General features: G+C 37.4%; 2 protein-coding genes across 4 annotated transcripts; one reads left to right on the forward strand and one right to left on the reverse strand.

The window, feature by feature from the left end:
* Window positions 1-1687: 1687 nt before the first annotated feature.
* LOC110851025 (myosin regulatory light chain 2) lies at window positions 1688-6347 on the reverse strand. 2 transcript variants are annotated; one of them, XM_022098650.2, is made up of 7 exons: window positions 6197-6347; window positions 4216-4282; window positions 4004-4125; window positions 3720-3917; window positions 3065-3120; window positions 2884-2949; window positions 1688-2759 (listed from the first exon to the last, which is right to left on the reverse strand). In XM_022098650.2, exons 1-7 carry the CDS (start codon window positions 6323-6325, stop codon window positions 2666-2668), a joined length of 732 nt encoding a protein of 243 aa, XP_021954342.2. In that variant the 5' UTR covers window positions 6326-6347; the 3' UTR covers window positions 1688-2665. The 2 variants fall into 2 exon arrangements, with proteins under 2 accessions (XP_021954342.2, XP_035708720.1); XM_035852827.1 differs by lacking the exon at window positions 6197-6347 and adding an exon at window positions 5884-5902.
* A 1841-nt stretch (window positions 6348-8188) lies between these two features.
* LOC110851139 (protein FAM210B, mitochondrial) lies at window positions 8189-11439 on the forward strand. Of its 2 annotated transcripts, none has more exons than XM_022098789.2 (4): window positions 8189-8302; window positions 8486-8842; window positions 8920-9098; window positions 10953-11439. In XM_022098789.2, the coding sequence occupies exons 2-4, from the start codon at window positions 8549-8551 to the stop codon at window positions 11170-11172; spliced, it is 693 nt and encodes a 230-aa protein (XP_021954481.1). In that variant the 5' UTR covers window positions 8189-8302; window positions 8486-8548; the 3' UTR covers window positions 11173-11439. The 2 variants fall into 2 exon arrangements, with proteins under 2 accessions (XP_021954481.1, XP_021954483.1); XM_022098791.2 differs by having other exon boundaries at window positions 8245-8659; window positions 8746-8842.
* Window positions 11440-13022: the final 1583 nt, after the last annotated feature.

The raw sequence follows: 13022 nt of genomic DNA on the forward strand, positions 1-13022 counted from the left end.
ACGTATGTATTCTACGGGTTGAGTGAAAATGAAAATAAATATTACAGAAGGAAATGTAGGAGAAGGGTTGATTTACTTGCTGGTTGAGACAGATAGGAGAAATTTACCAGCGTTTCATCTAGTTTCCCTTCAAGGGAAGGTTTAAATAAAATAATGCACTTTCACTATGAAGGGGATGACGGGGTGAGGAACGAGTTTGCATGTTAGAGTAGATCGAGTTTGCTTTTATTTTATTAGGATTCCATTACGATTTGGGGACTGGATTGGATGGAGTTTTCGAATGATTGCTTTGTGTAATCATACGCCTTATATGTATAAATCCAGCTTTTGCGAGGTTGTATATTCAATGACTTGATGTGATAAAGTTGTTATACAGATTGTATGCATTTGGTCGTAGGGTGGCATTGTAATGGTCAAATATCGCACCAATAGTAAATAAATTCCCTCCCTCCGTTATTATGGATTTCATTACAATGCAAGTCATGCAATCAGGAAATGCGACCCAAGCTTTCACCATTTATCGCCTCATGCACTTTGTATGTTGGTTTGGCTTGGTTGGTCATTTCGTAATTTGGTTACGTAATGAGGTGATTATACGACAGGCAAGTGAATCAGGTCGGATTAACAGTGTGGCACGTTGTTGGATAATGTGACTTATTTCTTGACGTAGATGGATGGATGGATTGGGGTGAAATTTTACACAGAATTTGCTCAGGTCAAGTGAATTCAACATTGTGAAGATACACATTTTAATGCAAAGTTCTTAAGGTACCACAAGAGAGTTGGCAAGGAATTATACCACTCACTTTGATTGTAATTTTCTCAGAAATTATGGTAGGTAGAAATTTGGTTCAAATAGAAATTTTGTAAAAAATATACTGCTCTAAATTTTGGTAAATGCCCCCTTCTGCTGTTGCTTATACTTAAGTATTTATAGCCAAAATAGTATAAAGTGATGAAATTTTTTTAAAACGTCCTAGCGTCAAAACCATCCGGAGCACAAATGTGCCACGATTCCCATATCGTGCGAAATAGTTTTACATGGGGAGCATAATGGGTCTCATTTCCATATTGTCCTCCATACTTTTCGAAATAGTATTTCTACACTTGCCCCTCCCTATTATTTTATGTTTCTGAGGACAAAAATGGTTCACATCTCATTACCCGACACAAATGAGCCCACAAACCGATTATACACCCTGCAGAAATATATAGTGACTCCAAATAACAACCAGTATGACCTCAAAGTCCTCCCCCTCCATCTCGGGGAGCTCTTAAAAATACCCCAATGCCCTTGTTTCTATGCAGAGCTGTACTTTATGTCTTGACTCATGTTCTCTAAAAAATCATGTTGCTAAGTCCATAAAAAATTGAAATATTCAACCTCTTGTGGTACCTTAAGAATACGAGAATTTGCATTGCATGTATCGACTTTCAAGTATCAAAATCTAGCGAGGTCAAAAAGTAAAAATAGAGCTGCCAAGTGACATTCTTGCATACTCGCACAAGGCCAAAAAAGTACATAATATGTACTTTTTACAAGTATATTATGCTTGTTGTAAGCCCAGGGTTGAGAGGAAATGAGTATCGATCAAGGTGACCACTACTGATTGCGGAATGGGTGATTTGAGAAATGGAAAGTTTCGGAAGAGGAGAAAGTCACTGGATTCGTACTGGGAAAAAGGGGCTCATGAACATTAAACGCTTTATTAACATATAATAATTGTCATGGCGTAATAATAATAATCAATCTCGTCTACCTGTTGCGTCCATTTTTCATAACACAATCATTCAAAGAGTACCATTGTATTGTAGTATGAGTAGTAATATGAACAAGAGAAAGAGGGACAGAGCAACTGCTCCTGCTGAAGAAACAAAGAAGTAATAAGAGTCTTGGGTTTTTAAGTAACTTGATGGAGTTTAATTGATTGCCTCACAAAATTGCTTGGCTATAAATATAATGGCTTTCCGGCATTTGATAACTGTAAGATAAGTTATATAGCATATCAACATTGATTGAATAATATAAATTCAGATGGATGATAAAAGTTGTATAAGTTGTTTGTTTGGTAGATGTTCACTTTTTTATTCTCTGATGGAAATAAAATAATAAGATTTTCTTCAACGGAGAATGTTACGTTAAAGGTTAACGAGAGTTATGATACAGCACAACGATGTGGATCTTGGAGATGCACTGAACAACCCTTTTTTGTTTTCGAGTGGAAATCATGATAACAATAATAACTGAACATAATTGTGGCTGAGGATTGTGTGTAGAGAAATTATTATTATCATAATAGTAGAAGTAGCTTTAAAGATTTTTTTACCAGCATATTGGATGAATGATGGATGTTCGACAGAAAGTGGAACAATATTATTTTTCTAAGTGGTTCGTTCTCCCGATGTTCGATTGAATTGAATAATAATTTTTTATAAAGTGTGTGTCTGTGCTTTTTTCATATCGTGATATGATTTTTTTATAGAGATGACAATACGATCGGTCGGTTCTTTCGATACGGCGATGTTGACGTTGCTTGTTGTTTCACACTTCTGACTGAGGTAAGCAAGATGAAGATGTATATAGTAGTATTTAGATAAACAATTAAATGACTGGTTTTTTGAGTTATTATGTTGGATGGTGGTTTGGTGGTGGTGTTCTTATTACTTAGGCTTCCTCCTCCTCCTCCTCGGCCGAGGCGGTCAACATCTGGATCAACTTCTGAGTATCAATTTTTCCACTACCGTCTATTGTCATTTGACTAAAACAAAGAAAAAAACAGATGCTAAAATATTTGTTATAAAAATTAGGAAAGACCACGCCACGAGCTGCGTGTCCCTTTTATTTTTAATAAATCGCAGATCCTAATTTGTTATCTTACGTACTCGAATGCCTCATCAACTTCAGATGCTGCGAATTTGTCACCCCATGTCATCAATGCATGACGAAGTCTAGGAGAAAAAATCATTCGAGGTCCTTGTCAGTCTAGCATTATGCTTTCACCATCATTCATTATGAATTGCGGTGGAAAATTATTGGGAAAGCAAGCTGGAAACCATCACTTACTTTTCAGAGTCTATTTTGCCACCATCATCGAAAGATTTGAAAGCGGCGATGACAACCTGAAAAAAGTATGAAGATCAAGATTAGGTTGTGTGGAAATAGCTTCCGAGCATTTGTAATTATAGGACCATTGCTGGCACACCCTTCCTCAATTTGTATCTCTTCATTCATGGAATTATGTGGTTTTTAAATTCACGGTTTTACAAATGCTATTCGAAATTTCTTCACTTTCTACATTAAACCCAAGTTGTATCCTGATTTTCGTCAGTGACGACAATAAACTAGTGTCTAGCGAGTCTAGCAGAAACATGCTTTAGAGAACTGAAGACAATGTGCATATAGATTTGCCTAAAAAATTCTACCGATTTCTATGACCTTTCTACTCCAACTGCTGCATTTTGAGCATATTTTTCTAAAACGTAATTTTACTGTAATTTTATTGAATTTTCACCACTTGAATGTAAATCTATAATAATTAGTTTTCTAATTTTGGACTTCTAAGAAATTAAATACTGTTCACAATGAAAAACAGGATTTTACTGTTTCATGCATCTATTCACGTATGATTATCTGGTTTTTCTACTACAGTTCATACACAAGTGCATGTGCTTAATCGATAGAAAGCTTAACTTTGTCTAATAATAATTGTGTCACTTACTTCATCGTCATCTGCACTGCCTGACATGCGGTTGGCGAAGAGCGTCAAAAGCATGGTGAAGTTCAGGGGTCCGGTCGCTTCGCCTAAAAGCTCGTCAAGTTCTTTGTCGCTGACCATTTTACCCAAAGCGTCGAATGTCTGTCTCAAATCGCTCTTGCCGATGACGCCATCCTTGTCAGCGTCCATCATTTGGAAAGCCTGATCATGAATTATATTACATCACGTGAGTAAGTGAAATTTTGCATTTTTCAGGAAGAATTAAGAAAAATGCACGGAAAACTTGCCTCTTTGAACTCGGCAACCTGTCTTTGTGAGAAGGCAGAGAAGATGTTACTGCCAGTACGCTTGGCCTTCTTCGACTCCCGGGTGGACGCTCTTTTTGGTGCTTCTTCGGCGGCTGGAGCAGCTTTTTGGACAAAAATTATGATAATTATTAGTGCAATTTTAGTACGACAAGAATACTATGGACGTGAATAGGCTGGGAATATTCGTGTACCTTCAGCTGGTGCAGCTTCTCCCTCCTCCTTCTTCTTCTTGGTCTTCTTAACTTTCTTATCATCCGCCTATTGTATATCACAAGCAGTTAACATCCATTCATATAAATGACAATTCAAGCACAAATGCTTTACAAGGATTAAAACAATTGCATTACAATAAACTCAATTGGAATTAAGATACAATTCATGGTTAAACCGTTTCAGTTGTCAAAATGCATGTGCAAGGAATTTCATATAATATTAATTTGATTCTTGGGCGAATTTTAAAAACTCATATTGTATGCAGCCTTATGGCGTGGTGAAACCTTGAAATCTAGGCATTTATTTATTTATTTTTCGCATAGCCATAAAATCATAATTCCTGTGAATAAGCCGCAAACTACTGACCCAGCCGTTTTTTTCGGTGCATGCACATCGTCGTCCACGAACCTGAACCCAGATTCGGATAACCCTGATACACTTGCTGTGCAGATTACAAAGTCGGATTTTAGTAGCCAAAGAGTGAAAAGTAACTCAAATGTAACGGGAATGCAAAGTGTTTCCATGCTATACGCTCATGTAACATTAACCATTGACTATGAAGTCTTAAAATAATCGCAGATTTAACTGCAAGGAAAAAATGATGATGATGTTGATTCTGCTGCTTCTGCTCGTGGTGCCACCACCTCGATCATCGACGGTAAGCGTCGGAGTGGGACCTCTGGTCTAAAAATAATGTCAAGTCGTCTTTCTCGACAACATTCTTTCCCCGTCGGAGGACGGACCGGGTTCGGTTTTTTCACTACCTACCACCACCACCGACGACTAGTGCTTCTTGCTTATGATATGACCAGCAACGCCTGCAACGCCATGACTTGAGCGTCTCCTGCCTCCTTTTGCAAAGTCTTTAATGAATGCGTATTATGATAGGAATGCTCTTTGCACTCTAACTCTAACTGGCTAAAACTTGGTAGTCACCCAAATTGGCTGGTGTGCTGAGCAAAATAAAAAATACCGAAAGTCTGATTCATAAAAAGCTGCTTATGCATGATACAAACAAACGTGAAACTCTTTCAGGCTCAAAATTAAACTAAGCTGCTGGGAGTCCAACATGGCGGAAAAGAGAGTTAGATAAATGTAAAGAAAGATAGGTGTGGCTTGGAGACAAGAGATTTCATGTACTTTCCCCCTTTTCGCATACACCCTGAATATTTGAGATTAAATTTGTCATTTAATTTCCTAACAAACAAGAAGAGAAACAAAGCCAAGTAATGTTTAATTGTTAGCTCGTAATGAGCTGAGGATTTTAAACAGTCAAGTTATTGAAGGAAGAAACCATTAGGTTTGTCTCCACGTGTCAATTTGCTCTAATGATTGGACTGAGATGTGATATTCCCCACAGAATATGTAAAGATCCACTTTACTAAAAATCCACTTGTTGGTGATCATTGGTTGTTTTATAAACTCATGATTAAGCTAAAACTGTTCCAGACTTTTAGTATTTTCTGTTTGCACTGAATTAAAATGTTGCAATTAAATGAATTAAATTTGTTTCCAACAACTTCCTAACAACAAGTTGCTTAAAGCGGTACAAAATTTCCTAACAGTTATTCCACAACAATTGGGAAGCAGTGAGTTTCGAAAAGTCGAAACCATAAATTGAGGCACTATATTGTAGTGTACAATACCATTATGATAATACTCTCCCCGGCTAATTGAAGGCTTATCAAAGGTTTTTAACAGGTTTCACCACCAAGACGAAGATGATGATGATGCCGACACCACAACCAACAAACAACTAAAAGATCCCAATCGAGTGTGTGTCAAATTTGAATCTTTTTCCACCACTATAAATGAATTTGGTTTGAATTCGGTTGAACCAGCACTTTTTGAAAAATCCAATTGAGTTTTGAGAAATTTGAAGAACAATTGTTTTTCCTTTTTGTAAAATAGAGTTCAAGACACTTAGTAATTATTGTGAGAGAATTAGCTTCTCCTTACCATTGTGGAAGGTGGATTTGCTACGAGAGGAAATGTGATAAAAGCACCAAAAAGCCAAGCGATCTGAGAGTGAGTGGAAGACGAACCGACAGTGACTTGAAACTTAGACCACGAAATTATTTTGAGCATCCTTTTTGCTACCCCCCGACCGAGTTCCCGTGCCAAAAAATCCCCCGAAATCTTTTTTTAGAAACATTTCCAAATATGAGCATCACTACTTACTACACATTCTCTATATCTTATCCTCTCTACAATACACAATCCCACAAAAAATCTTTTGTCTTTTGCAACCCATAGTAGTCAAGTGTACTCGTATGCAGTATCGCTCCAACCCCTGAACTCATTCAGCCCCCACTAGTTTCCCCAGTAGTAGTTTAGCCAACCACCATCACCGCCGCCACCACCAACGACCAGACCAGACCCCGGATATAATCAAGCACTCACATTGGATTCTTTAGGCAAATGCTATACACACACTTTTTCATACATTTATCCATCCATCCGGCCCTCAACTTGCTTTCTTCACTTGTAAAAATTCGAGCAAATTTTACCTTACTATGAAAAACATAACAAGATATTCAATTCAGCGACCGGAACGTGAAGACTCATTTCGGGATGCTTATCTTGACTGCAGATAATCTTTTTTACCATCATCATCATGACATGGAGCACAGTTGCATAGATAGCATTTACCATTCCTTTTGTGTGGAGAGTATGCACGTCGGTGGATGCAACTAGCACAACTGATTATTCATCCGCATCCAAAACCACAAGTTACTGGACAGTCATTCATTATTGTATTTTTAAGATCACGAGAACAGCATTCTCCATATGTGCATGTACAAAGCATAAAATGGACAATTACAGTGCTAAATTATAACTTGAAATAAGAGAAAGTAGTAAATCCAATGAGTTCCATGCACTGTGTGTGCCGTCAACAAAATTCACCGACAGCAACACTACAACAAATTTCGACCCGAAATAACCACGCCTTGATTGAGATGAATGAGTCTGTCTGTGTCGCCAAGAGAGATCCGTCCACTAAAATGCTAACTTGGGTCTTTAATCTATAAATGAACAAAGCTGTTAAATTTAAGTTTGCTCATTAATACAACTTTGGGGAATGTGAATCGCAAGCTTTCTGTCCGACATAACATATACACACGTACACACGTACATACATACGTACGTAAATACATACGTACATATTCTGTACATATTCCTGGGATACATATGCACTTTCTTCAATGCACCAACAACCGAGACCCATATAAACAGTTTCCAAATCTGCAGACTCAACTAGTGGGATGTGTGTACGTATTCGTGGTATGGGTTTCGCCGTCCTATAATTTCCAGCTCGGTTTGATCCCGGTTTTTGGTTGACAGTAAAAACCCTGAAAATTTTGCTTGCCCATTCACCATTCAGAAACGGGTTGCTCTACTGCTTTTAAATCTACTGAGGCCCATGCTGAATTCCTTACGACGACGACGACGATAACGACGACCAGGAGTGCAAGGCATGAAGAAGTACGAAATGTGTGCACAAGACGGAAAGTAGGCAATGGGTGCTCGTCGCATATTCTTGGGCGTCGTGTTACCCGTTGGTTGGATATCTATATTTTAACGAGGCCTAGGAAAGAATCCGATTTCTACAACTTGCCCGGCTCACCGGATTCTTTCTCGGTCGTCAGGAGACTGAATTTTACCTTTAGCTGTTTCGCCAAAAGTGGTGAATCACTCAAAAGTTTTTTTTAACACACACACAAGCGGCCAGCACAATATGTCTCAAGATCAATTAGCTGTACGCTCTATAATATAGGCATGAAATGACAAAGGGTGAAAGTGTAGAGCCTTACTTGTTAGTGGTACATATAACAATTGGCAGTGAATGATAATGCAAAATTATCCCAAAACTAGTATGATTTAGAGAAATTCTCACTTTTACTTCATGCACATCTTTTAACGAACATTCATGACGATGATTCCCCTTTATTCAAGTGGTTTGGCCTTCATTCTACACAAAAAATACATACTATGGTTCTGTATGTACACACAAAATTCAGTTCCAGCAACTGATACACATCGTCCAGCTGCTGTTGAATAAATGTATTTATGTATATATGGATTTGTCATTTGAATCACTTGTTAGTAAAAAAAAAGAGTGACAATTACAGATTGTAATCGATTGGTAGTTCAGTGTGTATGCCAGTCACAAGTCATGGCAGTAAAATTAGTTGACAAATAAATATTCCATTCTCTTATACATAAATACATAACACACTATCGCAGTATTAACAAGCCGACAATTCTAACACATTGTCGATTCGATACAATTCGAACACAATTCTAAGAATGATACAAATAGTACGTATTAATCAACACGTCGCTCATCGCTTAGTATTACCAGCAATTACTACAACTTTTCAAAGGTCGTTTTACAACTTTAAACCTCAGGAAACGAAGGTATTTAAATTATTACCACCAACTTTCACCACTACAATACGAAATGATTTAAGTTGGAAAAGAGGGTTAATTTTTCAACCTCAAAGTACTATTGTCGATTGGAAACTTTTGCATACCATGAGTCAAAGACTAAGCAATGAGAAGGGGGCCACGAAGGCAGAGTCGCAAAGTACTACCGTTGGGGTCAGTTAACAACACGACATTAAATAACGAATAATTTTGCCACCCTGACCTATTTTAATTTGTGATTGGATTCGCAGGATGATGGAAAATCGACACCATCGTCGTCGTCAACGTCATCACCAGTCGTGGCAGATCAGCCTTTAAGCCGACAGGCCAAGCTAAAGCAAGCCGTGAAGGATTACGGGTCCACGGTCTTGGTATTTCACATTTGCATGTCGCTGTGCTCGCTGGGAATGTTCTACCTTCTCGTGTCAAGGTATATTCATTTTAGAAACTCACACTAGCTGGATTGGCATCTATTTCAAACTCATTTCGAGCGAGCAGTGCATATAGTTTAGTGATGCCTCTGCCTCTCCGATAATGAGATGGAGGTTCGAGATGCTCACTAAACGCTAAAAAACTCTTTATTTTTTAAAAGACAAAAATATTCAGGAAAAGAGAACATTGGGCTGCATGCTAAATAAAAGTTTGTCCAAACTATGTCAGAATTATCTTCTGATAAAAATTCTGATTAAGACTTGAACCAATTGTGTGCATAAATTTTTAAATTGTCACATTTTCGTTGTATTTTCCATTTAAAAACACATAAATAGCTGACATAACAGGGATTATAGGAAAAATGCTGGGAAAATTCTAATATGCTACATTAACTTATCACATTTCCGTGAGTGTAGTTTTGATTTATTTATGCATTTTCGTGAAACAAGGAAAGGAATGAGATTACTCTTGTTTATTTATTAGAGCATATAGCGGTTAAATACACACATAACAAGATAAATAGCCTAGCCTTCAAAATTTGTCCCAATTTGCACATCCCAATAAAATTGCCAAATCCTAAATTCCGAAAAACCTCTTAAATCATGCACACGCCTCATATTTATGTTTTCAATGAATTTTGTGCTGTGATTTTATGTCGGGATCATTTGTCGATCAAAGCAAATGTTATGGCAGGAATGATTTTGGCTCAAAAAATTAATGATGTTTCTGCAGGCTCATTCCTGGCCAATAAATGGAGCACAACACAAATGGGGAGACGATTAGGGTGCCATAAAGTGCAGCTTTTAATCGGTGCACATTTTCACATTTTCATTTCACGGTCGCTTCATTCGATCCACTCCATGAAATTCGTACATGTGTGCATGGCACCTACGCCGAATGGTCGGCCACCAAATCATCATTCTGCTGATTATGGTACAACCGTGCCGGCTCAATCTATTTGGCTGGGTTTCGTCCAAAAAATACTGGAAAGTTTCTGGCAAAATGTTCATAAAATCGGCACAATTCATTCAAGTACATACGGATAAAATCAACTTATTGTGTGGGAAACACAATTATTTATTCCTTTAATCACCTTGTAGTTGGGTGTTAAATCATGTCAAACTTTCTCCCAATTTACTGACTTATTAACGCCGCAATTTTTCATTTGACAATTTTGCTTGAGTGCATAAAATGTTAACGAACAAGCTAACTAACCAACTTTAACAAGCAATAACACGACACAGCCACGAAAAGAACCTTTTGCAAATCTGCCAAACTATTGGAAGAGTGAGTTTTCGGAAGGAAGCGGATTTCAGCAGCAAGCATTTGGCAACAAATAGCATTCATTTAACACACACAGAGTACACCCATATTATGAGTCATTTTCTCTCTGATGCATGTTTTATTTTGATTAGCTTCCTCCGTCCCCACACATATTTACACTTTACCTTCAGATTATCTTTAAATCCATGCCAGATTACGGGGAAGATGGAAGAAGGGATTGACTAGGTTTGACTCCTGGTTGCATCATCATCCGACGGATGGGTTGCGTTGATATCTTAATAACGTGATGATATAATGAGTGCAGGCCTATGCATGCGGCGGTGGGTGTGGGAGAAGAAAAGAGAAAAGTATGGCGAGGAATGCCATTTTGTGTAAACCAACTCGGAAGTAATGAATGGATTGAGAACCTTATGCAAGTCTTTATTATATTTTTAATAGACAAATTCCTGCGAATTGTGTCATTCCGCATTTAACGATATTTGTTTTTTTTTCAAAATTGGCACAAGATATTTTAACTGGTGAACAAATGCTTATCTAAACTTTTTTTATTTTTTTCCTGGAATTGTAGCGGTCTAGACGTCGTGGACCTCCTTTCACGAATTGGTGTGGGAGAGCAAATTCTGCAGAGCAAAGTGACCCAAGGGGCGAGCACTTTCGTGGTTGCGTATGCCGTGCATAAAATTTTTGCCCCTGCACGAATTGGGATAACGCTGACAGCCACGCCCCTCATTGTGAAGAAATTGAGGAGCATGGGAATTCTGAAGAAGCCGATTCAGAAAACCAGCTAGGTTGTTGGGTCCTTGTGATGATAACCAACTGCAGACGAACATACATATGTATTGGATTATTTGGATTGGCTGACCTAGAAATTTTACTATTCACACCTGCGACGCAGCTGAGAAATGCATACAAATATTTGCATATGTATATTCTACTGTACAGACACACCTACTCGTGATATGCATAATTGACTATATGTAAAAATACTGCTCATTGTTCAAAATAAAATAAAATAAATAAATAATGAATCTAATTTTGAGTCATTTTTGTAGAAATGCTAAAATGGAAATAAATGAAGAAGGAAACCAAAAGTAATGCATAATGCATACGCTTCATTTTGAGTTCAGTCAGAGCATCTTTGAGTGAAAGTGGTCCAGTGCTGGATCTTGATGGTAACATAGCATTTTTGTAGATGGAGCGTCCTGTGTAATCCCAAGTTTGAGCCTGAAACGTTCATGTGCAAAAATTCATAAAATGAATTACCTCTGTGAGATTTTAATTTTTTAAGATATAAGTCTTCACCACACGTTGATTTGAAAGTAAAAAAAACTAGTCAAACTATGAAATAACATAAAATTGATTTGTGGAATTAAGCTTTGCAAAATTTAGAAGATTAGAGTTGGCTAAAATGTCGCCAAAATGGCAAATTAAGTAAAACCTAAATACAATTTTCCTCTCCTGTTATAGTACGCAAAATTCTGCAGTGATAAATAAGCATATTATATACATCCAACGAGAGTAGTTAACACTTGAAGTTTAAGAATCTCAAATTCCCCGAAGTGCAAAAAACTTGGGATTATATGCATCAATGTCAAGGCTTAGAAATGTCTATATTTATAATCTATACAGAAAGAATGGAAAATAATGCTGGCATCCAAACTAAATTAGTCTTAGATTTTTTAAATGTCAGTTTCACTGATTAAAATAAAATAATAAATCATAAGTCTATTCGTCTCAATTTATCGTTGTCTAACATTTAATTTATTCATTTGGCATAAAACTAAGGAAATTTTGCTAATTCTTTCTTTAAATACAAATTCTTTAAGTACAAATCTTTGTGATTCGGAAAGTTGTATACGTAAAATTTTTATTTCCTTCTCGTGGACCAGCTGAACAGACACCTCCGATAAAACACCACCAGCAAACTTTCGTAAGTAGACGCACTTTTTTCAGTGACCTGGTCGACTGGTAAACAAATTAGCAATTGATCCCGACCTCGCCAAGCGCTACCCAAGCACTTTTTCGTCTGATGGAGTTGAAATACAGAAATAAATCTATCATCATCATTTCCTCCAGTCTATTGTTTTATAGGTATTGCATTCATCTAGCTAAAGCATCTACTCTCAACTACGTGTAGTGAAGCACTCTTGTTCATATCATTTGTAATTCCAATCTAATTACAATCGACCATAAAAACTAAAGAATTATACGGGAGCATTTCTCACTCACTTCAGTCGAATTGGTCGAATGGCCATCAGAAGGAAAGGAAGATGTGTGAGATTCAAGTCATAAAAGACCTCTTTTGCGGTGACCGAGCCATATTTATCTCTGTTTTCCACCTTGAGCCCTGGAATGTTCTAATTGGATCCAATCTAGAATGAGAAAAGGAGCAGAGAATTCCTTCCCTCGGTTGCAATACGAGAAACAAGCGTAAGTTTACAGAAGCTGAAAAAGGAAACAAAAACAAAGGACGACTTCTCACAGTCTTCGTTTCTGTTGTTGTTGTTTCGAGGAGGTAGGTCAGTCAAGTCTCACAATCAGTAATACATAAATATATGTACTTCCCTTGTTCACCTCATCCTTGGAGATGCAGGCATAGGTAGTCTTACCGCAGCAGTAATAATTCTAGTCGCTCAGG

This window comes from Folsomia candida, unplaced genomic scaffold (assembly GCF_002217175.1).
Source record: "Folsomia candida strain VU population unplaced genomic scaffold, ASM221717v1 Fcan01_Sc006, whole genome shotgun sequence".
NCBI classification, from domain to species: domain Eukaryota; kingdom Metazoa; phylum Arthropoda; class Collembola; order Entomobryomorpha; family Isotomidae; genus Folsomia; species Folsomia candida.

Bases quoted from the DNA above. Each gene is read 5' to 3' on its own strand.
- LOC110851025 (XM_022098650.2), bottom strand. From the start codon at position 6,325: ATGCTCAAAATAATTTCGTGGTCTAAGTTTCAAGTCACTGTCGGTTCG. The intron at 4,283-6,196 runs GTAAGGAGAAGC...GATATACAATAG, and splicing joins CAAATCCACCTTCCACAATG to GCGGATGATAAGAAAGTTAA. The intron at 4,126-4,215 runs GTACACGAATAT...TTGTCCAAAAAG, and splicing joins AGAAGCTGCACCAGCTGAAG to CTGCTCCAGCCGCCGAAGAA.
- LOC110851139 (XM_022098789.2), top strand. From the start codon at position 8,549: ATGATACAAATAGTACGTATTAATCAACACGTCGCTCATCGCTTAGTA. The intron at 8,843-8,919 runs GTCAGTTAACAA...TTGGATTCGCAG, and splicing joins CGCAAAGTACTACCGTTGGG to GATGATGGAAAATCGACACC. The intron at 9,099-10,952 runs GTATATTCATTT...CTGGAATTGTAG, and splicing joins TTCTACCTTCTCGTGTCAAG to CGGTCTAGACGTCGTGGACC.